This window comes from Podarcis muralis, chromosome 1 (assembly GCF_964188315.1).
Source record: "Podarcis muralis chromosome 1, rPodMur119.hap1.1, whole genome shotgun sequence".
Lineage (NCBI taxonomy): Eukaryota > Metazoa > Chordata > Lepidosauria > Squamata > Lacertidae > Podarcis > Podarcis muralis.
Window position 1 is genome coordinate 72,218,871 of NC_135655.1, and position 25,769 is coordinate 72,244,639.

Consider the following 25,769-nt stretch of genomic DNA (forward strand, 5'->3'; position numbering starts at 1 on the left):
CTCTCAAAAGTTTATTATTGTTTCATTTTCCAGCTCCACCTATCAAAGTGAAATATAAAAATGTGAAATACAACTTCACTTCTTAAACATTTAGATTCCTATACTGTACATTTATTTCTTCTGTGCAGGTACATAACATTGCTAATACTTCTATGATAAGGCAAATACACTGAATTATAGACAGATGGACAGTTACACAACTACTAATTAGCTGACTGATCCAAAACTGGTAAGCATATTGAACCCTTCAACTTTCTGTAGCTTCAATCCCAGATTGAACTGAATCAGGGGAACTGAATTCAGGGAAACTCACTTCAAACATTCACATAGAAATGGCTGGACTGCACATGCCGAATACAACACAATAATGTACAGTACAGCACTTGCAAATCATCTCATAAGAATTTGGGGTGCACTTTCTATGAGAAAAATGGCCCCAGTACATTGGCATAACCAACAGATATCAGCATCAACCCACAAACCCAGTTCAAAGATGAGATCCAAAACATGCTCACATACTTGAAAGCAGAGCAGTTTAATGTGTTCATTTTTGGTCTTTAAATAGGAAAGACTCAATCATAACAAAGAACACACTTTTTTCTTCTAAGCTCTTCTCCAACCCACATAAATTCAGTAAGCGATAGAAAAGGGAACCTTCCATTGTCACCATATATGAACCAAATGCAAAGCAAAGCACAACAGAAATGTGGGTGGTTGTTGCCAATTCCATACAAGCAATGCTTTTTTTCAGGGGGTACTCAACGGAACCGCTTGTTGTTGTTAAAAAGTGTGGCTCTTACTGTAACAACTTCATGGTGAGTACAGGCACCTATTTTTCTAGGGAAAAAGCACTGCATAAAAGTCATTACTTTTGTACCAGACCTGCGGTCCGAAAAAGTAACTGGGATTTGAAGCATGGACACTCCCAACTCGGTGACAAGGAAAATTCATCTCCTATGATGTGCCCTATTGACCCAAAGCACTTCCGAAAGGATTGCCTCCCCACCTCCAAAAAAGAGATCAGTCACGTATGGATAAGGAAGCGGACTCTGCACCCAAAACACACTTTGGTCCAACCTTATGAGAGCCTAAGAACACCATGTAAAGCCATTTTCTAGGGACAAGATTTGGGGATGGCGCCCAAGGCCACAAGATCGCAAGGCAAATAACGTCAGAGGGAAGAAATAAGGAAGCGAGACTGAGCCTCAGCGGAAGGCCCCAAACCGAAACCCCTCAGCCGCCTCGGCACACCTGGCAGCAGAGAAGCACGCGGGGCACCTGCGAGCCCTCTCCCCTTCCAACTCGCCCCCGGGGAAAGGAGGGGGCGGGATAACAAGCGCCCACCTGAGGGACAATAATGCCGCAGCCTGGAAGTCGGCTTCGGGAGAGCGGTTCGCCTCCGCTCCCGGCTACAGGTCGGCATTCCCCGCCAGCCCCACCCGCCTGTCAGCTGCTCGGCTCTCCTGCCCGGCCTGCCCCGCCTCCAAACACAACGCAGCGCGCGTGACTTCACCGCCCCTTCCCCCCCCCCGCCCGCCCCTTAGCAGGCGTCATCCAAATGCGGCTGGCGATTGCGTCACGCCGTCTCGCTCCCTCCGCGTCACGTGACGGCCACGCTCGCTCGGCCCTCCCCTTCCTCCCCCCCTTCGGACCGTTGCTGAGGCAAGAGCCCCCTCCCCCCTCAGCGCGGCGGCGCCGGCGACCTAGAACGCACCCGCGGGACGTACGGAATGGAGGACGGGCGGGGCAAAGAACGGGTTCCTCACATCTGCAAGACCCGGTGGCGGACTCGTAAGGAATGAGACGAGAGTAACTGCCTTGTTATTGTTTCGTCGTCATCCTCCCCCTTCCCCCCCCACCCTTCCTTCAGGACAGTGTCATGGCCGCGGCGGGGCGGGCAAGCCTTCACGTGACCAGAGAAGCGTCCAGGTGGCTGACGGGCACCATCACGTGACGTGGGTAAGTGGCATGGCGGCGGCGGCGGGAGTAGTTGTCTCCTTTTGTCACGTGATGCAGTCTGGCTCCTGCCGTGCGTGAGCTAACTGTTTCCGGTCACGTGTGCCTTCTCTGCCGAGCTCCTTGGCCGCCCCATGGCCCAGGAGGAGGCGGCGGCGTTGCGAGCCCTTCAAGCCGGGAGCGAGGCGTCGTTGGCGCTCCGTGCTGTCCGCCTTTGGAAGTGAGGGCTTGAGGGCTTCAGTGTATGCCGCCAGGATCAGGAGGAGCGAGGAGTGAAAGTCCAGGGCCTCGGTAGTTACCCCTCACGGTAGGGGGCCTGACGGATTCAACGGTTCCGGGTTCGGAGGCCCGTCTCACTAGTTTTTGCTTGTTCGGAAGCGGGTAATGAATCTTTAATACTGGTCTGGGTTTCCTCTCTTCATGAAAGCCTGCTTATTGCAAGGCCATAGGATGTGGATATAGTTGCGCATGGCGAGGAAGCATGGGTTGCCCCCCCCCCCCCCGCTTTCGTACCTGTCAGTCCTTACAATTAATATTTGTTTTTCTCTGACTGTTTTTACCTCTACTTTAGGAAGTACTGTGGTATATCTTTACAGAGCAGCAAAGTTTTGTTTTGAGTCTGTATGTTTGCTTTTCGTGCTTTTTAATCTTTTATTCTAAAACTGTGCTATAAGTGCAACGGAAGGATTGGCTAATAACTTGGAAGGGGTGGTGTGGGAGAGGGCTAGTGCAATTTTGGAATGCTGAAGCTTTTCTTCCAGAAACTAGGGCCTAGAAATGTGGAAGGCAGAGTCTTCTGAATGAATAGAAGTATTGTTTAGATGTTGGAAGATGCGTGTGCATGAGTTCTGCTTTGCTGGTAGTACAATACAAATAACCTTTAAAAACCCACATTACTGTTTCCTATATTATATTGCTAAATTCTCGATGGCACTAGAAATCATGTGTAGGCACACTTTTAAAATGCAGAGTAAAGAAAGTAAAGTGCTTGGTGTTTCTATTACAGGGTTCTTTAGTGCATTACAGCTGAGTGCCTGAAACAAAGCATTTGACGTTTTAACACAATTTGAGAGAGGCACACAGCTCTCTTCTAAATTAGTACGTATATCCTATTTGTCATGGGGCAGTACTTTGATTTACCAAGCTTTAGTAGGTAGGCTGTGTAGGGAATTGGTGAGATAACACTGATGTGATTATTCCTTCAGTTGTGAGTTCCTTCAATAATGTGAAAGAAAACTTAGTGGACTGGAGGAGAAAACTTTGATTTGGAAGCTGGGTGTATGTTAACACGTTAGTCAATTAGATAGTGTTTTATGCAAAGTCAGTACTGTACATGCTTGCTTCTCTGGGCACACATTGGAGACGGTGGGAACAAATCTCTAATGAAAGTTAAGAATTAATTTGATAGTCCTTTATTATCTTCCTGTTGAAAGAATACACACAGCTGCAGTCGGCTTTCCCCCAGCTCTGTGAATGCTTTACAAAATAAAATTAATTATTTAGCCATCTATACAAAATTTCTGAGTGTTTGATAACTGGTAGTTTATTAATACTGAGTGACAACTTAAGCTAAGCACTCTTTTACAACCAGATAGGCTAAAAGCTTGTGCCATTCTAACATTAGCAGAAGAAGGCTGGGCAATAATAACTTGGTCCAAGGTGAGGGTTGGTTTTTTTCCCTTACTAGGACTTCCGTTTACATCTCTATCCAGTTTACATCATCTTAAAATAATTTTACCACATGCAAAACAATGACACTGCGTATATTTCGTTGGGTCTGTGATTGTTCTTTAGAGTCTATACACACAGCAGGAGAGCCATGTTCATCGTGTGGCAATATAAATGAGATGCATTCAGTTTCTTACCTTTGGTTAGTTGAAGTATAATGTTTTTTCTTTCAAAACCATAGCTTAGAAGATTGAAAATAAGATTGGTTCATGTGTTCTGCATCCTCTTTTCACACATAGATTACCACACCCTCCCTGCTTCAGAAATTCATATTCTGGTGTTGCATCCAAAGCAAACAGAAGAATTCAAGCCCACTTGAGACCTTGAATAATCGGGGCAGGGGGGAGTTCCACTGCAGAAACAGAAATCCTTGCACTAACAGAACTACTTCATTGGCTATTGCCAGCTGTTCTAAGCAGTCGTAATATGAGTATATTAACTAATATGCTAATGTTGTGTGGATTAATAGAGCAGTTCAAAAGTTGGAAGTATTTCCTGTTCAGTCAGTAAACCTTAAACTGACTGACCTTTTTCCTAGGGCAGTATAAAAAGCCATACTAGTCCGGCACAAAAAGGATATCCATGTAAGATATTGAACTTGGCCAAACCAACCTTCAGAAACCTTTTATTGAAATATAAGCTAGGCTAGTTAGCTTTTTGTGCTATTAGTGTTCATTTAATTTGGGAAGAATTAGTCTTCTCTGGTGTTCTATCATAGTTCTAACAGCTTTTGCTTGTGAAGTGTTTGGCTGAAAATTGCATTATGAACATATACAATACTCATTAAGTGGAGCCGAGAGATTGGAGCATATTACTATGATCTTAAGGGATGCAGGTGGCGCTGTGGGTAAAACCTCAGTGCCTGGGGCTTGCCAATCGCATGGTTGGCGGTTCGAATCCCCACAGCGGGGTGAGCTCCCGTCTTTCGGTCCCAGCTCCTGCCCACCTAGCAGTTCGAAAACACCCCTAAGTGCAAGTAGATAAATAGGTACCGCTTTATAGCGGGAAGGTAAACGGCGTTTCCGTGTGCTGCGCTGGTGCCAGCTCACCAGAGCAGCTTTGTCACGCTGGCCACGTGACCCAGAAGTGTCTCCAGACAGCGCTGGCCCCCGGCCTCTTAAGTGAGATGGGCGCACAATCCTAGAGTCGGACACGACTGGCCCGTACGGGCAGGGGTACCTTTACTATGATCTTATGTTAACTGAAGGGGCTGCCTATTTGCTTCTGGGTTCAGTTTAAAGTGCTGGTTCTAGCCTTTAACCAAATGACTTGCTGGGACCTAGTTTTGTTTGTTTGTTTTTTAAACAAAATTTATATAACACTTGATTGTAGTAAAACCTCTAAGTGGCCTACAAGAAATATTAAAATTATCAGTAAAAAACTGTTAAAACAATTAAGAACATTTTAAAATAAGTAAAGGTAACAAAGAAAATTTAATTGTTGGTTATTTCAGGAACTGCCTACACCTGTGAGCCTCCCTTTTAAGATTTCTGAAATATCTTTAAAACCAACAACCCTGTCAAATTTGCCACTTCTTAGTTACGTGTTGCCACTTCTCTATAGTGTGTACTTAAACATAGCTGTGTTTCCATAGCTTCACATTGTTTATTTCCCTGCTCACATCTCACCAGAAGCAATCAACAGTGAAGGAGGCATGGGGAAATGCAAGGTGTGATTACACCAGGACATTGGAGAGGGGAACTTGACATGTGGTTGCCACACTCAGACTTGTGTTTATTGTAACCTACTCAGCCCCATTCAGGGCAGATTTTAATCTGCAGCACTTGCCAGCTAATCAGTTAAAGCTTGATGCTTTTATTTGAGGGGTGGCAGAATTACTAGTCCCTATCTCTTTTTTTGAAGACTAGTATCTGGAATATGCAGAACCCAGTGAAATTGAGTTAGAATCAGTTTTCAGATAATTGCATCCTCCCTGCAGGTCTCCTCAAGGAAGTCTATGCAAGGACCCTGGACCCACCGGAGAGAATTTTATGGGTTTGCAGGGAGGAGGAAGGGAAAGAGCATTCCACTTGGACAGCCATTGGATATTATACAGTATATTTTGCAGTATACATTGCAGAGTAGTTTGGGATAGATAGAGGGGCTTATTCAGCAAATGGAACCACAAACTGAAACAGTCAAATTTTTTAATGATCATTCAGCAAGGAAGAGTGTATTTTAAAAGGTTATTAGATGGCACTCTCCCAGCACTTTTTGGCAAGTTTCATAATCTTTTGAACAATATAAAGGCTTAGGGAAATCAGTTGACCTTGGACTTTACTTGATTCCCCTCATTTTCAGGTCAGACAGAATTATTTCTTTGGACTATTGGTCATAGCTGTATTTCCATACATTTTTGGCCAGATTCAGCAAACAGTTGCACTAACAGGAGCCCACAGGAGCCTTTCAAGTGCAAAGGGACTTCTCTGCATGCACCCACTCAGATTGGCTCTAGGGGGTTGAGAGAGCCCCCAGAACAGTGTGCAGGGGAGGAGAGGGAAGATTGCTCCATCTGGCAAGCGGAAATGAAATAATTGTAATAGCACAAGGTTGAATTTCACCATCAAAATTAATATTTCTTGTTTTTAGGTAGTTTTTAATCAATAGAGCTCTTATGATTTTAGCCCACTATAGAAATTGAAGGTATAGCTTTTAATGTGATTCAGTAACAGGAAGACCAACATGCTACTATAGCAGACCTATTTGCTATAGTGGAAGAGAATTCCTGATGCCCAACAGGACTTTTCCTTACCGTTCTTTCCACTAGCAATGCATGCATACACTTAAAATCTTCTCTTGATGATTGGAGGAGCCTTATTTATAATAATAATAATAAATTTTATTTATATCCCGCCCTCCCCAGCCGAGGCCGGGCTCAGGGCGGCTAACAACAATAAAACAGTACAAAAGTACAGCACAAACAACACTCTAAAATCATTCATTATAAAATTAATAAATTCAAGCCACTGGCAACCATTGGGCCAGAGCTCCGCGAAGATTGCCGAGGGAGGGAGTCAGGCTGTGCCCTGGCCAAAGGCCTGGTGGAACAGCTCTGTCTTGCAGGCCCTGCGGAAAGATGTCAAGTCCGGCAGGGCCCTAGTCTCTTGTGACAGAGTGTTCCACCAGATCGGAGCCACAGCCGAAAAAGCCCTGGCTCTAGTTGAGGCCAGCCTAACTTCTCTGTGGCCTGGGACCTTCAAGATGTTTTTATTTGAAGACCGTAAGTTTCTCTGTGGGGCATACCAGGAGAGGCGGTCCCTTAGGTACGAGGGTCCTAGGCTGTATAGGGCTTTAAAGGTTAAAACCAGCACCTTAAACCTGATCCTGTACTCCACCGGGAGCCAGTGCAGCTGGTATGGCACCGGGTGAATGTGATCTCACAGCGAAGACCCCATAAGGAGTCTCGCTGCAGCATTCTGCACCCGCTGGAGTTTCTGGGTCAGTTTCAAGGGCAGCCCCACGTAGAGCGAGTTACAATAATCCAGTCTGGAGGTGACCGTCGCGTGGATCACAGTGGCTAGGTCAGGGCGAGAGAGGTAAGGAGCCAACTGCTTAGCTTGGCGGAGATGGAAAAATGCCGCCTTTGTTATAGCTGCAATCTGCGCCTCCATGGAGAGGGAGGTATCGAAGATTACACCCAAACTCTTAACGGACGGTGCTGGCACTAATTGCACCCCCGCAAGAGATGGGAGTTGCCCCCTCAATCTCATATCGTCCCGTCCCAGCCAGAGGACCTCTGTCTTCGAGGGATTTAACTTCAACCGGCTCCCACGTAACCATCCAGCCACAGCTTCCAAACATCTGGTCAGTGTGTCTGGGGCCGAGTCAGGATGGCCATCCATCAACAGATAGAGTTGGGTGTCATCGGCATACTGATGGCAACCCAGCCCAAAACTCCGAACAAGCTGGGCGAGGGGGCGCATAAAGATGTTGAAAAGCATCGGGGAGAGTATCGCACCCTGAGGCACTCCACACACCAAGGAGTGGCGCGATGACAATTCCCCCCCAGGCGCCACCCTCTGACCCCGACCAGAGAGAAACAGGGGGCAGCAGAGGGGGCAGCAGAGGGGAAAGAGGGAAGGAAAGTCCTATTGTGTGAGTAGAATGCCATTCAGACATCAAATGCAATCTGGTTTTTTTGCATCCAAAATCTTAAATTTGTCTGCTCCACTTTCAGTCTGGAGAATAGAATGTTATCTTTCATTTTTCATGATTCAGAAAACAAAATGCACAGATAACAATAAAATGTAAACTCTTTGACCACATTACAACCTAGATCTATGTGATAGCCTGTTCCTTGAATTTTTCAAATATAATTCATACTGGAGACGACTTGGGCTTGTCTTGTTCTGCCTTCTGGCAAGGGAAACAAATCAAAGGGAGGTGGAAGATGATGGTGTCAGAAGATTACCGTATTTTTTGTGTATAAGATGCTCCCATGTATAAGACGCCCCCTACTTTTGAGGACACCAGATTTAGAAAATAGGCATATGCACTATCTGTGTACAAGATGCCCCCATATTTTTAACCTTATTTTAAAGTAAAAAAAACCTAGTCTTATACATGGAAAAGTACAGTATGTGCCAATTCACTGCTCACTTGACAATGGGCTATTAGTCCCCCCCAAAAAAAAAATTGCCTGATGAATGGCTGCAAGCCAGTTAAGTGCATTAACAGCAACCAGCAATGAATCTCCTATTTCCAGTGCAAGCCAGAGGCATAGCAGGGGGGGGCAGGGCACACTGGGCACCACACCATGGGGGCGGCACTTAGTGTGAGGCCTGAGCCACGCATCTCTCCTAGGAGTGACGTGGTGGCTGAGGCGCCTGCAGGCTCTGTGCTGCCCAAAAAGGCAGCCGTCTTACAGCTGAGGGGAAGATGGCGGGTGGGCTCCTTGGAGGCTCCGTGCAGCGCACCCTGCCCTGGCTTGCCCCACCCCCATGGGTGGCTTGTTCCGGGTGCAGGAGCTGCTAGCTACACCACTGGTGGAAGCTTCTAAATTGTTAAAGCAAGTGTGAAACTATGAAAAACAAATCATGCTGAAATAAGTTTTTGTTTCTAAAATGCAGTCCTCTGTAGCCATTATGGCAACATCATCTGAAGAAGTGTTACTAATAGTAAAGAAGGTGCGTCAAAAGAAGCAGGACGGAGCTCTTTACCTCATGGCTGAAAGAATAGCCTGGGCACCTGAGGGCAAAGACCGATTCACAATCAGCCATATGTACGCAGATATAAAATGTAAGTGAAATGCCTAACACTTGTTTCATCATGTAACGTTTGGTTAAATATAAATGTTAAATGCTTAGCTGTTCTGTTTGAAGAGTTCAGGATGGGGGCTAAATAAACAAACCTCCCTAAACATGTTTGAGTCATCACGCTCATTGGATATTGCATTGTTGTTTTAGTTTTGAAAAAATAAGACTTGCAGAACTCTAGCTGTTTCTCCACAGCAACCTTATGTGGAGATATTATTTTCTTGGAACCTGCCAACTTTTGCTGCACTGGCTAGCGTTGCTGTCTTACAGAACTGCTCCTTACTATTTGCGATTCTTTTGCTTTCAGAAATGAATTGTCTTTATTGGGAGAAAACCTGTGGGTCTTCCCAGTGATAAGTGGAATAACATAAATATGGGGAGATGCTGTGATTTATTAAGAAGAGTTCATGGCTTGTACATAGGAAGGATTTGAGCAGTGGTTTGCAACCAGTGTGCCATGGCACCCTGGGGTGCCTTGAATGATGGTCAGGCGTGTTGCAGGCAACACTGGCCTCTGTCCCTCTTTCTTTCTTTCCTTCCTTCCTTCCCTCCCTCCTCTGATGCCCTCTTGTGTCTCTTCCTCCCAAAGGCTTGCACAGCTGTTTGTTGCAGCAGCCCTGGCTATAAGCTCTGGAGGTGAGTGGTGCCTCTGGGAGACACCTCTCTGGAGCAGCGGGGCGGGAGGGAGAGCTCACAGACCAGGGACGGCAACTTACCAGAGGACTCCCAAGGAGAGGGGAGAGGAGGCTGAGGGAACACTCCACAAGAGAGGGTGTTTGAAAAAGGGTGAGAGGCTGCCAGCTCTGCAAAAGGGGTGACATAACTGGGCTCCTGAGCCCCACAGGGGTGCCACAGAAAGACTGTAGTTGGTTGAGGGAGCCGTGGACTCAAAAAGGTTGAAAACCTCTGGCTTAGAGCATGAGCCCCAGGCTGTCCTCTAAAGGGATTAGGATAACAGTGCAGTGAGAGACATCTGTCCATTGAGTGTCAGTCAGGCCTCATTGCTGTTTATGTGAATGGTTGCTGTAAATAGACATTGAATTGAATTGTATGTGCCACTCTTCTGTTTGTATCAGTGTTCCAGGTGGCATTAGAAAAGTCATACAAGCTGAAAATTTATTGTTGTGCACATAGAAATTATTTGGGGAGCACTTCTGTTACGTAATTTATATTCTTTAGGCCAGAAAATCAGTCCTGAAGGAAAAGCTAAGATTCAGCTTCAGTTGGTACTCCATGCAGGGGACACAACCAACTTCCATTTCTCTAATGAGAGCACAGCAGTGAAAGAGAGAGATGCAGTAAAGGATCTCCTTCAGCAGTTACTGCCCAAGTTCAAGAGGAAAGCTAATAAAGAACTTGAGGAAAAAAACAGGTAAAGAATGTCCCTGTGTCTTTTACTTACAGTGTAAACCAATTTTGGTAATTTGTTAAACTGTCTTGTAATTGTGTCAGATCCATTATGGCTAAGGTATTGGGAGCTCCTGTCCCTAATTGTAACAGTAAGCCTGGCTTGATTTCCAGGTGCATACATGTTGTGCGAGTGGAGTGAGGCATACTCCTCTAACTTATCAGAAGTGGAGCTTTTCTTCATAGTCGTTGAGCTGTTTCCATATTAGTAAATAGTAAATTCTATATTAAGGGTATGTATGCTGAAACCGGCATAAAATGAATTGTAGTAGCCTTCATTGGGCTACGTTTTATTGATTTAATAAAGTATTAGATGTCATGAAATTGCTTCCATTGAAACGTTCCCAATTAGAACAAGATCTTCTGTCTGCACAGCAGGACCTCCTCTCTTACCAACTCCTAAATCTCTACTGGGGGCTCCCCAACTCTCCCGAGCCGATTGAGAGGGGCTCACAAGGAGAGGGAAAAGAAATCCCATGGTGCAGATGGAAGTCTTGAATCACTTTAACTGCTCTAACTTGTTCTCCCCAAAAATGGAAGCTCAACAATCCCAAGTGGTAAAAAGCAGCTGTTACGTAAACATACACAGAACTTTGCAGTAATTCTATAAGAAGTAGCTGGTTAAGATGGGGGAAACAATACTTTTGAAAAAGATTGTGTGTGTCCCTTCAGAACTTTCAGTTCTCCAGAATCTAAGGCTTCAATCCTAAGAATCCTAAGCAAGCTTACTAAAGAGGGAGCCCCATTGAACACACACATGCTCCTGAGCACATGTGAGGATTGCTCTGCACAGTTAGGTTTCCTGTGTAGCATAAAAATACTTTCTTTGTAAAAGTAACTGTTAACATTCTTGATATTTTTTTCATACGTAGGGCTTACCTCTAAAAGGAAAAAAACATGTTGTTTAATGTTTCTAATGCAATTACAATTGAAAAAATGATGGGGTGGTAATCTGATGATGAAAGGAAGCTTTAGTAAAACAGATAAGGAATCCGTTTTCAGTGATCCACACCTCCCCAGTCTGTCCTGTTGGGTCTTCCAGTCCTCTGTCACGAAGTTGGAAGAGGGGTGCAGGACACTGCATGAGACAGTAGGATCACAGAAAAACTGCTTCACTTCCTGTTCTATTACATAATTTTTTATATAATTATTTCATATAGTACAGTTGGTTTTTAATTGATATACCTCGATTAAAAAAATTTAATTGTATGTGTAGTAATTTTCATGTTTCATGAATTTACCACTTTTGTAAATCAAAATTTGAGTATCAAAACAGCATAGGTGCCATTTGCTTGTATGTAACTTGCATATAAACACTAGTTTCTAGAATCCAGTAAGTTATCTTTGGAATTAAACACTTTGAACAATTTTTAATCTTCTCTTGCCAGAATGCTGCAAGAAGATCCTGTTTTGTTTCAACTTTATAAAGACCTTGTTGTGAGTCAGGTGATCAGTGCTGAGGAGTTCTGGGCCAACCGTTTAAGCATGAATTCTGTGGACAGTTCTACTGCATCTAATAAGCAGGATGTGGGCATTTCTGCAGCTTTTCTGGTATGTTTATTGAGAGTTTCTTAAACTAAAAATATTTTTAGCCTTCTTTTAAGGGTAAAAGTTCTCTCAGGGTGACTTACAAGATGAAAGCATACAACAAAACACAATTAATAAAATAAAGTAAGCGAGAAAAGAGCCCATTTTAAAAAAATTAAAAAGAATAACATAGAAATAAAACCATCAGTACCTCAACAAAAGCAGTTCAAGGGAAGACCAAGGGAAACAGGTGTGCTTTCAGAGCTTTCCAATAGACCTGTCGCAACAAGGCCTGCTGGAATCCAGATGATATGGTATTCTCAAATCTGCTGTCTAGTGGTTGCCAGTCTTAACTGCTCTCACAGTTGGGCAGGTAAAAACAGCCTGCATTGTGCAAGCAGGCTGATATGGATGCAGGTCGTTCTTCAAGTAACTTGGACTGTTCTTTTGAGGTCACAAGGGCTGGGGTTTTTTAATTCACAGTGCCATTTTTTCCAGGCTCAATTCAAGATGCTGGGCTTGTTCTTTAAAGCCTTGAAGAGCCTGGAACTGGAGTGTCTGCTTTCTTTGGCATGAACATACCCATTAATTACAATATTCTCTGAAGGCCCTTTTCCAGTATACCTGCCTTCATAGATTAGACAAATGGGTCATCAAGGAGAGGGTCTTTTCCCTGGTTCCCTGGTTTGGAACTTCTAAAGGCATGTTAGCTTAGCACATTTTTTGAAACTTTCAGGCACTGGGCTAAGTCTGTCCTGTTCTCTTGGGCTTTTGACAATTCAGTGATCATGTCCACAAACCATAGTTAAAAACAAACAATAGTGCAAGCTGCTCAACAGTTTCCAGAGCACTCCTGCTGAACCATAAATGAAACAAGCCAGAGTCTCACTTGTCATGTTGCCTGAACCCAGGCCTGTGGTTTGTTTCCTCCAAACAAGCTACCATGATGTATAGCCACTCATATTCCTTGAGCCCTCTTTTTTCATATATGCTGATCTAGGAAGTATTAAACACTACAATTGAGTCCAGGTGTGTATGTTATCTGCATGGGAGTATAGAAATAAGCCTTGGGCTCATGCCCCCTCTCTCATTATGCTTGAATCTGTAATCAGGACTGAGGCTTACACACGTAGGTACTAACTAGCTGTTTCTCAGTATAGGTTAAGTATTGGACATAAGGATGTGTACAAGCCATTTTGACACACAGTATTGACATAGTTCGTTGGTGCCATTTAACAATGATTTGCAAAAGTTCAAATAAATTATTGTCAGTATTTATCTTCTTGTAGGCTGATGTTCGACCTCAGACAGATGGATGCAATGGTCTCAGATACAATTTGACTTCAGATATCATTGAATCAATATTTAGAACTTACCCTGCAGGTAAATAATATATTCAAAACTGAGCTTATATATACGTATGTAGCATCCCTGGTATCTATGCAGTTTTTTCTGACTTTTCTCTTCAATTCACATATCGACTTCCATATATTTTCTCCTTCATTTTAAACTTTTAAACCATAAAAAGTTGGTGTTTTCAGCCTAGCATCTTTGTCCTGTGGGATGTTAAATGATATTAATTGATTTTACATTTGAACTGTAATTACCTGTCCTTATGGAACCTCTGCTTCTCCAAGGTAACCTAGGATTCCCCATTCTGTGAACTTTATAAATTATATGCATAACCTAAATTAATGGTTACATCTGATTTACATGAATGGTCTTTGTTTCTCTCCACGCTATGCTGTCTTTACTTCCCCTCTAAGGGGCAGAAGAGATGAGTTGATGGGTTGCAAAAGTATTTTATTTATTGCGATCACTTCTTCCTCTTGTATTTCCCAGATTGGAAGTGACTTGGAAAGACTTAGAGGGGAAGGGAATTGGTGGCACAGGAGTACATGGGGAGAATTTCCATTTGGAAATTTCTTGAAAGGAGCCAGAGAATTGAATGAAAACAGAATGCATCTCTTGTTGCTCACTCCCACTCTACTTAAATGTTATCTGAAACAGCTAAGAGGAAGATAGACCTGGCCTCAGGCAGGCCACTTGCTTTGGCATGTAGAAGAGGAGAGATCTGGCCCTTCACCTCCCATTTGAAAATGGCTCACATAAAACAGCATATACCAACCATTTGTGTATCCATATTGCTAGAAAGATTAATAGACTACTCGTTTTTCCTGAGAACACTGCCTGATGACAGATCAGCAGTTAACTTCCATCTATTTGTATATGTTGTAAACAAAGCCAATGTCAATTTAAATTACACATATTTAAGCACATATATAAACAGCATGATTTAGTAGTTCCCAAAAGGTGGCTTGAGTCCACCAGTTGGTGTCTTGAACCTTGCAGTTGGTTACAAGCTTGACATCAATGGCAGATATGGGGTGGGAGCATGCAAAGAGTTGGGAGTGGCTTCTCCCCCCCCCCCCCACCTCCTGGTGTCCTGTTAACAGAATGTTTGGAAACAATTGAACAAATCTTCTTCCATTCCTATTCAATGTTACTTTTTCATTGCATGTTGAACTATATTTTTGCAGTTGTGATACACTGTAAATCATCCTGAAATATGATACAATGAGCAATATAAATACATTGTAAATTATTTAATTTGAAATAAAGTATCATTTCTAAGTGCTTTATGTTTGTCATGCTTACAGTAAAACTGAAATACGCAGAAAATGTTCCTCACAATATGACAGAGAAAGAATTCTGGACACGATTCTTCCAGTCTCACTATTTCCACAGGGATAGGCTGAATGCAGGATCAAAAGACCTTTTTGCAGAATGTGCCAAAATGGATGAAAAGGGTATGTTCTTATTTCTTCACCTGTAGACAATACACTGCAGTTTCTAGCCAAGTTTGTCAGCTTCAGTAATTATACCAAATAACATAGAAATCACATCTGGTAAATACTATACTCAGGAGTAGCAAACAAGTTTTCAGCTTGTGATACTGAACTTTTAAAGCAGTTCACTCAGCAATAAGTCCTATTGACTAACATTCCAAGATGGTAGGATTCCACCACCATGTTTGAAAGGTGGACACTTCTTTGCTTTCCTTTTTCATGTTTTATTTGTATTATTTTTAGAATTATTGCACATATATTCTAGAAACAAAGGTAACCCATACCCAGCAAATCCAACAAAGTTTTCTTTTGAGATCCCCAAAAGTACACTATGAAAGCCTGTATTCTCATCCATACACTAAGACTTATAACAGTATACATATATAAAACATGTTCTTACTAAGTGATCCACAAGTTAGTAAGGTAGACACTTTTCTTCTTCTATTTTTCCCTTTGATGATTTTGTCTATGAAGGAAGGGATGGAAATCAGTGGAAATGACTCTACCACAATACTTGCAAAGCTAATTGAAAACACATCAGTAATTTGCTCACATAGGGTTGTATCCAGCTCCCTGGAGCACATTGATTAAATTTTTCAATAGTTGGTTCTGATATGGCATCCTGTATTTTAAATTCTCACAATTGAGTCCTTAAGTGTATTTTGAGGGTGCATGGGAGAGGAGAGGGAAGTTTCATTGAGCAAGCTGCAGTCTGTTGCGCAAGTGGGACAGCAGTGAGGGACCACCACATGTTAAAGAAAAGTGGGTGCTTATTACAAAGTAATACGTACGTATCTATCCCATAAAGTCACTACAGTTGTAATTGTGGCTTCTGATTGGCTGCAGGAAGCTCCTGCAGCCAATCAGAAGCCGCGGAAGCCCCATCAGACGTTCAGGTTCCAAAAGAACATTCACTTTCGGGTTTGCAGCATTCAGGAGCCAAATTGTCAGAGTTCCAGGGCTTTTGGGATCCAAGGTACGACTGTATATGTATAACATGGAAAAACATATTTGTTTGGTTCACATGTAATGCTAAGGTGTGATTCAAGCAAAGCATCTGGCTTGCATTTTCTCCCTCCCTTCTCCCAGCTATGCAGTTAAGAGAACTGTTGCTGAGTTTAGCTTTTGTATTTTTTTTTTTAAATGGTTTCACACTGCATATGAATTGGGGAACCTGGTTTATAACAATGTTTCATTGCTAAATGAGCTAGCTTCAGACCGTGACTTATGAAGGTGGCTCACGTTAACAAATGCTGATTGTAAGCCATGGTGCCTGGCCTATATGCAAAGCTAAAAGCTCAAGCCTTCCCAGCTGTTTGGGAGTGGGTAAATCACACACATCTGTTAAGTGCTAAATCGTGTTTCTTTTTGTAGGCGGCTTTCCCCACTTGCTAAGCTTAGAATGCACTGTTAGGCTGAAAGACATATCTCAATATGGCATATCATCCTCCAAGTATATATGGATTTTCCCTCTTTCTCCTAGGATTAAAAACAATGGTGTCTCAAGGTGTGAAAAATCCTTTCTTAGATTTAACAGCCTTGGAAGATAAAACGTTGGAGGAAGTAAGTATGAGTGATTTAAAACTATGAATTGTATAATATGTATCCCAAGTAAGCATTGGATATTGGCTCTCAGAACTCTCTTTGGGCTATACCGCTTCCGTAGCCATGTCCCTCACCAGCCCTTCTTCACACCATCCATTCGTGTACTTATGTGGCTGGAGTGTGTCATTGAATTCTGGTAATGCCTCTTGCTTGCCTGAAGGACACTACTAGTACATTGCCAGGTTCCATAATTTAGGTTGCCATGACAATCTGGCAAGTATGACAGACCTGCCTTCCCTCTCCGTGGGGATCATTGCCTTATTGGCTCTTGCCAAGAAATCAGTTACCTAGTTTCAGAAAGCCTATTTGCCATTGGGCAATAATGATTTGAGCACTAGTAGCATGGTGCTTCTCTTGCAAAAAGCTGTCTTAATTATGTTCTTGTTCAGATCTGGGTAAGAGATTTAAAGATTGGGGTACCAACTCTTACAGTGTCACAGCCTGCACTAGACCACGCTGCAATGCCAATAGTTCAGCATCTGATTTCAGATCTTCATATTTTAAAATGCAGGATGTCTTGTTCAAACATTTTATCATCTCTTCCTTTGCAGGGTTATGGTGTTTCCTTGGCAGCTTCCACATCCAACGCTACAAAATCAATAAAAGAGAGTAGCAATGCTGCCATTATAAAACGGTTTAACCATCACAGTGCCATGGTCCTTGCAGCTGGGCTTAGAAAACAGTAAGTTTCAGCTAAGAACAGATCTTCAACTAGACTGAAAATCAGCCAAGTCTATACTGTCAAATAGCCCAGCTCTATTTGTGCTGATGTTTAATAATTGAAATAAAAATGGAACAGTCAGACCATGCCCTTTGTAGGTCTGCTCAGATTGGCTCTGACGTTGGGACTCTCTCAGGCAGTTTTTATTAACTTACTTATTGGGTGCATGTATTGTCCATCGAACCAAAAGTTCCAGGATGGGCACATCACTAAAACTGTCTTATATCAAAGGAAGTGTACATGGGGCTAGAGGCTGCTGCCCAAAGGAAACTGTCTTCTCCTTACCCCTGACACAGTGCACTTGCATAAATGCTTTTTGCTTGTGCATAGAGATGAGGGATTGAATCCTGACCATTGTACAGATCTAACTAAACTTGAGTAGTTTGAAAGAACACAGTATAATGCCTAATTCTTGCTTTTCAGAGACACACAGAATGACCACTACAATGAGGCCAGCAGTATGGATGGAAATTCCAGAGATTCAGATTTCTTTCAGCCACCGGTAAAAAAGGTAAGACTGCCTTTGTGAGTCTAAAAGAACACCAATGTTCTCCCTTATGGGACTATGCCAAGTTCTGCTTCTTGTGTCTAGTTTTACTGTACCATGACTATGCCTTGTCTTACAGGTAAAGCTGCAAGAGTCCATTGAATATGAAGATTTAGAAAACAACAACAGCGTTAGAACTATTGCACTAAACCTAAAGAAATCAGATAGGTATGATTTGCAGGCCAAAAAAAGTAGTTTGGTTCTTTTGGTTCAATACAAAAAATCATTGATCCTGTTCACCTCTTTTCTGTACATCATGCTTTCAACGAGAAAGAAGTATGCTTATATATACATTACCTTCAATTATGTTTTTTATAAAAAGAAATAAATGAGAACCTTGCCCTCGGGCTTACAGTTTAACAGACAGCAGCAGAAAAAGGGGAAGGATGGGCTGGCAAATCTGAAGATACCCCAGAACACTCTGAGAAACATGAAAATAATTCCAAATATTACATTCTGCTTCTGCAAGAGCTTTATATAAGCAGAAGTGAAATAGTAGCTGTAAAATGTTACCACACAGCTCTGCAGAAACTCTTGTATATGCTCTTGTCCATGCATTTGCAAAATACTTACCGCTGTTTTCTTTCCACTTAACTGTTGTTGTCGAATCTAGCACTTAGGCCTAAATCCAACATAGAGAAGCATTTTTTCACACATTGATTTCAATGGGCTTAAGCAGTGTTTCCCAAGCTTTGGTCTCCAACTGTTTTTCATCTGCAACTCCCACCATCCCTTGCTAGCAGGACCTGTGGTTAGGGATGATGGGAATTGTAGTCCAAAAACAGTTGGAGACCCAAGTTTTGGGAAACACGGGGGGGTTAAACAAAGTCTAAGTCTTTGTTGGTTTTAGGCTATAATCTTTTTCACTTGTTAAGATAATTAGGTGGATTAGAAGTGGTTGCAATATTTTATTGGCCCAAGTGTTCCTCACTTCACCACTTTTCTGGTTGTTGTCTTTTCTGAAAAATTGATTTCATTGGTTATCCAGCTTAATCAGACACAATCACTTGGGTTCCCTTGCAGTGGAAGATTTCATTTTCTGGAAAATCAATATGCATTTTAAGGGGGGGGGGGATTCATTTCGAGCAGAACAAAAGGTGGTACAAAGGTACCTACAGAGTGGGATTGAACACTGAGAAATTGGATTCTTATTCCCAGATTTTTAATTATAATTTCTCATTTGGTCAACAGGTATTATCATGGTCCAACACCAATTCAATCACAGCAATATGCGACTAGCCAAGATATTATTAATTCTTTGTATAGTATTAGAGAAGAAATGGACACTTATGTACCCGAACTAACTCAGGTAGGATATGTATGTTGCATTATTAAATAAAACAAAACAACCAAAACTGGATTCTGATTGCCCATATGATTAGAAGATTGGATATGGATTGATGCTGCCCAGCATACTTAATCTTGGGGGAGCAAATGTTATGTTTCCTTTGCATATTGTAAAATAGTTTGAGAACTATTTTTAACAAGCACAGAATATTCAGCTTCAATGTGTTACGTTTTTTAACTGATAGTTGTCATGATTTGCATAATTGCAGCAGCTATAATGAAGTCTACTGCAGTCTTGCAAATAGTGAAAGCTACATGTGTAACCCCTTTTTATTATTCATATTGCACCATTATTGTGCATGGTGCTTTACAGAAAACAATTGGTCAGGTACCTGCTGTGGTGAGATTACAATATATATATAAAAAAAAAAATGCAGGAGAACAGTTGAAGGGGAGAGAATAGAAAGCAGAGGTAAATGGGGAGAGAATGTGCGATTATTTCAGCTGTATATACAGTGGTACCTCGGGATTCTGGAGCGCCGTTCACATCCTGAATAGAACGTAAGACGTGACTGCGCATACGTGGGTCGCGTTTTGCCGCTTCTGTGCATGCACGTGACGTCATTTTGAGCGTCTGCGCGAGCGGCAAAACCCGAAAGTAACGAGCTCAACGGAGCGCAACCCAAAAGCGCTCGACCTGAAGCACATTCAACCCGAGGTATGACTGTACTTAGTTACAGTCTGGCATGGAACCCTGTTAAGCTATCAGTTTTTGCAAGTGGTTCTTCCATGTTAATGCTTCCCAACCACCAACAGTTCTTGCATGTTCACTACAGCCCTCCACTGTAAGTCTACAGAGTTGTAACATGTAAGGTATTAAATCACTTCTAGGATAAACTCAGGACTCCGTTGGAGAGGATTAAACATGGGACATCCACAGAAAATATATATGGGTGGATTCAACTTGGTTGTTTCATGCATGGAACAAGGTTTGCTTGTGAAATGGGACTTTGCCCCCACCCCATACACTTCCTAAATCGACTCTGGAGGGTTGGCGGCAAAGTCCTATTGCATGTGGCCTTGTTCTCCATGCACATACCCCACTTACCACTATGCTGAATTCCACTCTCTGTTCAGAAGGCCTTTGGACTACACTTAGTATTGTTTCATTCACTCAAATAATCAATACTGTATTGGGATATATGAAGAAGACAGTCTTGAGTTTAAAGGAACCAGGCTATTTTGATACATGATTGCATAACCTAACTGCCTTAGCACATTAACTGCTCAATTATGAAACAGCATAGTGCTTTGCTCGTTCGTTCATTCATTCATTTGCTATTTTTTTGAGCTCTCCGTCTGCACACCTTGCAGTTGAGCAGCAGGAAGCGAAAACGTGCCTCTTCTTGTACTGCATTTTCAGACATTAGATGTGAACAGATTGTTCTTGCTGTTGGTTTGGTGTTTTTTCTCCCTTATTCTGACAGCCAGCTTGATTTTTCTGCTTCTGCTATTAGGCTTAACTATGTACTGTACTGTAAAGCACTGTAAAGAATGGTTATGGCTGAGTTATATAAATATAATAAATATCCACTTGGTATAACAAGAATTGTCATTCTTAATATAACACCAAATAATAATTGTACTTTAGAACAAAATTAATATGGCATATAACTATATGGTTAAGCCCATATGACTCAAACAATATCCATAGGTTTTGAGGAGTTCTTTTATTATGGTGTTTGACCTTTATTTTGCCTCTTTTTCAAGGTTATCTCAAGTGGTGCTGCAAGTAGTACAATCGCAGCTCTGTCACCTGGAGGAGCACTTATGCAGGGTGGAACACAGCAAGCCATAAATCGTAAGTATTTTATGTCTTTGTCACTCATGCCTTATCAAATGTGTGAAATGCTCATGTAAGCATTATAGGACAATTCTTTTAGCTAAGGTGAAGAGATTGAAAATATCTGACTAGTTGTACAACCCTGGCTGTGGCAAGAGTTCTTTTTCCACCCAACTCTGGCCAGTTGAATAGTTTTCAGTGAGGGACAGTGGACCTGCTGAAAACGTTTGCTGACCCCTGGCCTAGTCCTTAACTGTGTGGGATCCTCTAATGATGCTAATATCAAAAACACAATTTTCTTCCCACTGCCAACTATCAGAGTTTGTGAGCCGAGGTGGTGGTATAAATGTGACTTGCCTTCATTGTTTTTGACTGCAGAGATGGTGCCAAATGATGTTCAGGCTGAGCTGAAACACTTGTATGTGGCACTAGGAGAGCTGTTACGACATTTTTGGTCCTGCTTTCCGGTTAACACACCATTCCTAGAAGAGAAGGTAGGAAGGATCTATAGTAGGGCTTGGCTTATCCCTGTCATTATTGATATACAGCAGTCTGTTCTGTAATGAAATGTGCATGCTGAGATCTGTTGATATGAAAGCTTTCTATAATGAATGGCCTGCTGCATGCAACAATTCTGTCCCAGATGAACAGCAGTGTGTGGAATGTCAGTTCACTATTGGAGCAAATGTAGTACCAGCTGACCTTGCTACCTAATCCAGTGGTTTTTTCAAATAATTTCGAAAGAGATGATTTTTGTCTTCAGGGACTTTAAAAGAAACTTTGAAAATTAATAAGTGCAGGAACAAAAGTTCTGCACTGCATATGTGTTCTGTATTTTAATGAGGCATACTATAGAAAGTTTAAAGTATAACAACTTTAAAGAAACTTCCATATGCTAAAACAAGTGTGTAGTCTGTTTTCCCATTCAATCAGAAGTTTTAGGGTTCTATTTAAATGTGTCTCTGCTAACACACGTTTTTTTATCCAGTGGAAGATTCTATAAATGGAAAGTGTGAGGTGGAAGTAATTTTCACAGATATTTTTCCCCTTCCATCTGTCTGACCCACACGTGACCTCCCCCCATCTGTTTCAGAGTTGGGGGCCCTTTTTTGGAATAGTGTAGCATGTAGCATAGGGAGCTGGAAAAGAACCCCCCCCCCCCATTTCCCCACTTGCAGAATGCTCCAATGGATTAGAGTTATTTCAGCAGCGGAGCACAATTGGATACAAGCATTAGGGTGAAATCCAACAGTGGAAATCTACCAGTGGAACGGATAAGTTTGAAAAAGCAAAATAGCTTCCTTTAAATGTTTGTTCTCTGATATTTTCTCTTTCAGGTTGTGAAAATGAGGAGTAATCTGGAAAGATTTCAAGTCACTAAACTGTGTCCATTCCAAGACAAAATTCGAAGACAGTATTTAAGCATAAATGTAAGAGGGAAAAGCAACCTACAAATATGAAATATAAGGGTAGCATAATGCATTGTTCATATAAATTGCTGATTGCTAGAAAGAATGGCAAAATTGATTTGCCTTATATGAAACAGGTACCATTAACTTCAGAAATAAGGAGGCTTTCAGTTTTTTCTAGAGTGGGCAGTGAACACCGTGAAAGTATTTCCTGTAACCCAGCCCCCTTTCTTCTTAAATGTCAACTTCGAAAATGACCACTATACCCACCTGTTCCTCCCATGTCGTAAAATGGACAGCATCTCAATCAACTCTTTAACAGCAGGGACTTCACATTAACTGAAGGCACCTTGTGGTCACTATCCTGCTTCAGAGCTTTATCATGATCATGACTCAAGTGCCCAAACACTTATTTTCCTATGGGTGGTCTTACTGAATCCATTGCCACGACCTGTGTAAGATAAGGCTAAAGGTGCTTTTTTTTTGTGAGTTATTTAAACTTCCCTTCAAGTTGCTAGCTATATATTGCCAGTATGTACTATTGTGCAATAGAGGACCAGTAAAAAAAAGTTCTGACTCATGAAATGAAGTCGTCTTGTTCACTAAACTGTGTGTGATTCTCTCTTTTTTTTTTCCACTCAGAGGAGATGAATACTTGGTGTTCTATACAACTCAGTTCTCCTCAGAGTAGACTCAATCAAAATAAACAGTCCAGACTTAAGTCACCTTCATTAACTTCATTGGGTCCACTCTTAATAGGACTAACATTGATTGTAGCCCTTGGCTTAGTAATATTTTTGTACTAATTTTTGCAAACCTTGTTTTTTTCAGCTGATAAATCACATAGAAGAAATGTTGCAAACAGCCTACAATAAATTCCACACATGGCAGTCTCGGCGTATGTTGAAGAAAACGTGAAGACCCAGTGATGCCAGATTTTTTGAGTGGGAAGCATTTGCAATAGCTGTAGGAATGCAGCTACCCAGTGGGGTATATCTTACAGACAATGCTGGAAAGTCAGCATCATACAGACTCCTGAAAACGATGCTAACTGAACTTGCACACTTTCTGGAAAGAAACAAGAGGTCAAACTTGAAAACTAGGAAGTTAAAAGGAACCAAACCGGAAGAGCTAAGTGGCAAATATCTATATAAATGTAAAGACACTGTTTACTGCAGTTACTCAGGAACTGCTTTTGATTTTCATAAAGAGCTGCTTTCAGAAATAAAAACTTTAAAAGGGGTGTATTAATAAATCCAAGATTGTTTGTCTAGTTTTTTAAAAGTGTATGATACAGGGTAGAACCTAAACAGTTATTTCTTCACTGTATCCTGGCATTATATTGAATTCTGTTTGTATTTCTAGAAACAGGTTTAACATTTTAAATATTATTGAGAGACTTTTTTGCCTCAAATTCCTAAGCAGCTTAGATGCTAAAATAAAAAAGTTTTGGGTTTTTTTGCCATGTTTTGCTACAAATCAACAGCCAATGCACTGATGAAGTTTGGTGTTTAAGGGAGGTACCTTTGGCAGAAAGAGTGCAAAGTTTTATGCAGGATTTTTACCAGCCATCGTTTACATGTTTTCTTTTTACCGCTAGAGTGTGCTGCTGCAGTTTTTTAAAGTCTGACTTTTGTTTGGAGGTGAAACAAAATCATTTTTAAAGTGAGTTTAAGAAGCTTACAGAAGTAATAACTTTTTATACTATTGAGGAAAGAAACAATCTTACATGTGCTTTTTTCAGTTCTCTCCTGATGACTGTTAGCGCTGTATCTGGCGACTAGATAATCATTGAAGAGTGAAAATACGATATCTTTAGCTATATGTGGAATCTGTTCCATATTATGGTCCAAACAGGAAGCATTTCACTCTTACCTAAGATGTACCTGCCATGTATTAAATACTTGACTTATAAAAACAAAAAGTAAACTTGTTTTATATAGTCCATGGAGTCAGACTCCTTATATTTTGTTGTCTTAATGTCTTCCTCATTAGAAGTCTATTCTAGGACCAAGTAAATGGCTTTATGGCTTTGATTATGTGTGTGATGAGATCTATTGAGATATTTTAGAAACCAGTGGTTTATGACCCCATAAACCATTATTTTTTAGTGGCAACTGTTGGAATTCATTGGTAAGTTAGAAACTTTATCCTATTTTCAGAACTGTTCGTGCCCAGAAAGAATTATTAGTATTACTGATTTACAGTGTATTGGCATGAAGGATCGCTTCCCACCTTGAGCCAGGTCTATGAACTAGCAGTTGGAGAACCACAAGAATTTCTCCTCATGCAAGAGTATGTGCTTCTTTACATGCTCACACAGTGTTCTCCGGTGAATTGATATTCTGCAACAACCCAAACTTGATAAGCAGACCACTGTATCTATACTGAAATACTATGAAGTAGATGTAAGGCATTATCCTTAAACTTGCCACTGCTTGCCTTTTCAGAGGGGCTGCATGTTATGTGTTGCAAAATGATTCTGCTTCTAAATGAAAAGGGGCTTTCTCTTTGATCAGACGCAGCGAAATGTGAAAAGCTGGAATTAATCATGAATAATAAAAGCTGTTGCTGCTGTGGTAATGTCAACTTACTGAAACATGGCTCTGGTAATACGTCACTGTGTCTTTTGGGTGAGCCCCTCAAGCAAGCGTAATTCTGATGACCTTGTCGGCAGTGTACCAATGACACATACATATCTTCAAGTATCCTCTGTCCAACAAAGACCGTACTACAGGCAGCAGGCTGAAACAGCTTTTTGCATTGAGAAATGCTTTGGTCAGGCTCAAGTGCAGGATTCATGTGCACACATTCTACTTGATCCTGTTGCTGTGAAGGTATACATTTGCACTGATATTTCTGAGCAATAATTAGCTGATACAGACCATAAAGGTGGGCTTCATCAAAACTTATTCAGGCAGATAACCAGATTGATGGTCATTTAACAAAATATTTTTTCTGTCTTCTCTTCCTGGAATTTTAAAATTTCCATAGTTATGTCAGGCTTTGGGACAAAAAAGTCTGTAATTGCAGAAATATCCCCAAATAGAGAATTTAAACACCGTGAATGGTTTTTTCAATTCTTTGACTTGAGAAGTACCATGAGACTCTCCTACCAGAAGATGGCAATAGCACTATCATGCCTACATCATGCCTACTTTCCTTACATAGCTCTTTTGTGCTCCTGCTGTTTGACCTTTGTTGATTCCAGTACTACTTAAGCATGGTCCAAAACAGATGAGTGGCATTAACTGTGAATTGATGTTTTGCTACCATGCAGTTATTGGAATCTGAAGATAGAACTTGTATTTAATGGAAACTCATGCAACTTGTATCACTGGCATTGATCCAAAATTGTAGAATAAATCTGAATTCTGTAGTCAAGTGGTTTTTCTATGCTTTAGGGTGTCTATTTTGTGACTTCTCTCAAATCGAGAGGAAATATCAACTCGAGAATCTGATAATCATGCTTGTGTAACTGAGTATTTTAAAGGTTCCTGTGTTTTTGACATGCTGAACTGTAATTCATTTCAACATTTTACTTGCAAATATTCTAGGCTGCTGCAGCTGTCCTTCAGTTGAAAGGAAAAAATCCTTTCTATCTTTTAAATGGGAGCCTGCTACTGAGCTACTGC

At 41.5% G+C, this 25,769-nt stretch overlaps 1 protein-coding gene across 5 annotated transcripts; it reads left to right on the plus strand.

The window, feature by feature from the left end:
- The first annotated feature begins 1,627 nt into the window (after nucleotides 1-1,627).
- GTF2H1 (general transcription factor IIH subunit 1) lies at nucleotides 1,628-25,513 on the plus strand. Of its 5 annotated transcripts, none has more exons than XM_028732955.2 (15): nucleotides 1,628-1,959; nucleotides 8,754-8,922; nucleotides 10,119-10,311; nucleotides 11,735-11,897; nucleotides 13,163-13,256; nucleotides 14,534-14,683; nucleotides 16,206-16,285; nucleotides 16,879-17,009; nucleotides 17,472-17,559; nucleotides 17,675-17,763; nucleotides 18,787-18,904; nucleotides 20,653-20,743; nucleotides 21,104-21,219; nucleotides 22,063-22,155; nucleotides 22,966-25,513. In XM_028732955.2, exons 2-15 carry the CDS (start codon nucleotides 8,769-8,771, stop codon nucleotides 23,050-23,052), a joined length of 1,647 nt encoding a protein of 548 aa, XP_028588788.2. In that variant the 5' UTR covers nucleotides 1,628-1,959; nucleotides 8,754-8,768; the 3' UTR covers nucleotides 23,053-25,513. The 5 variants fall into 5 exon arrangements, with proteins under 5 accessions (XP_028588788.2, XP_028588809.2, XP_028588799.2 ...); XM_028732976.2 differs by having other exon boundaries at nucleotides 1,628-1,791; XM_028732966.2 differs by lacking the exon at nucleotides 1,628-1,959 and adding an exon at nucleotides 2,024-2,263.
- Nucleotides 25,514-25,769: the final 256 nt, after the last annotated feature.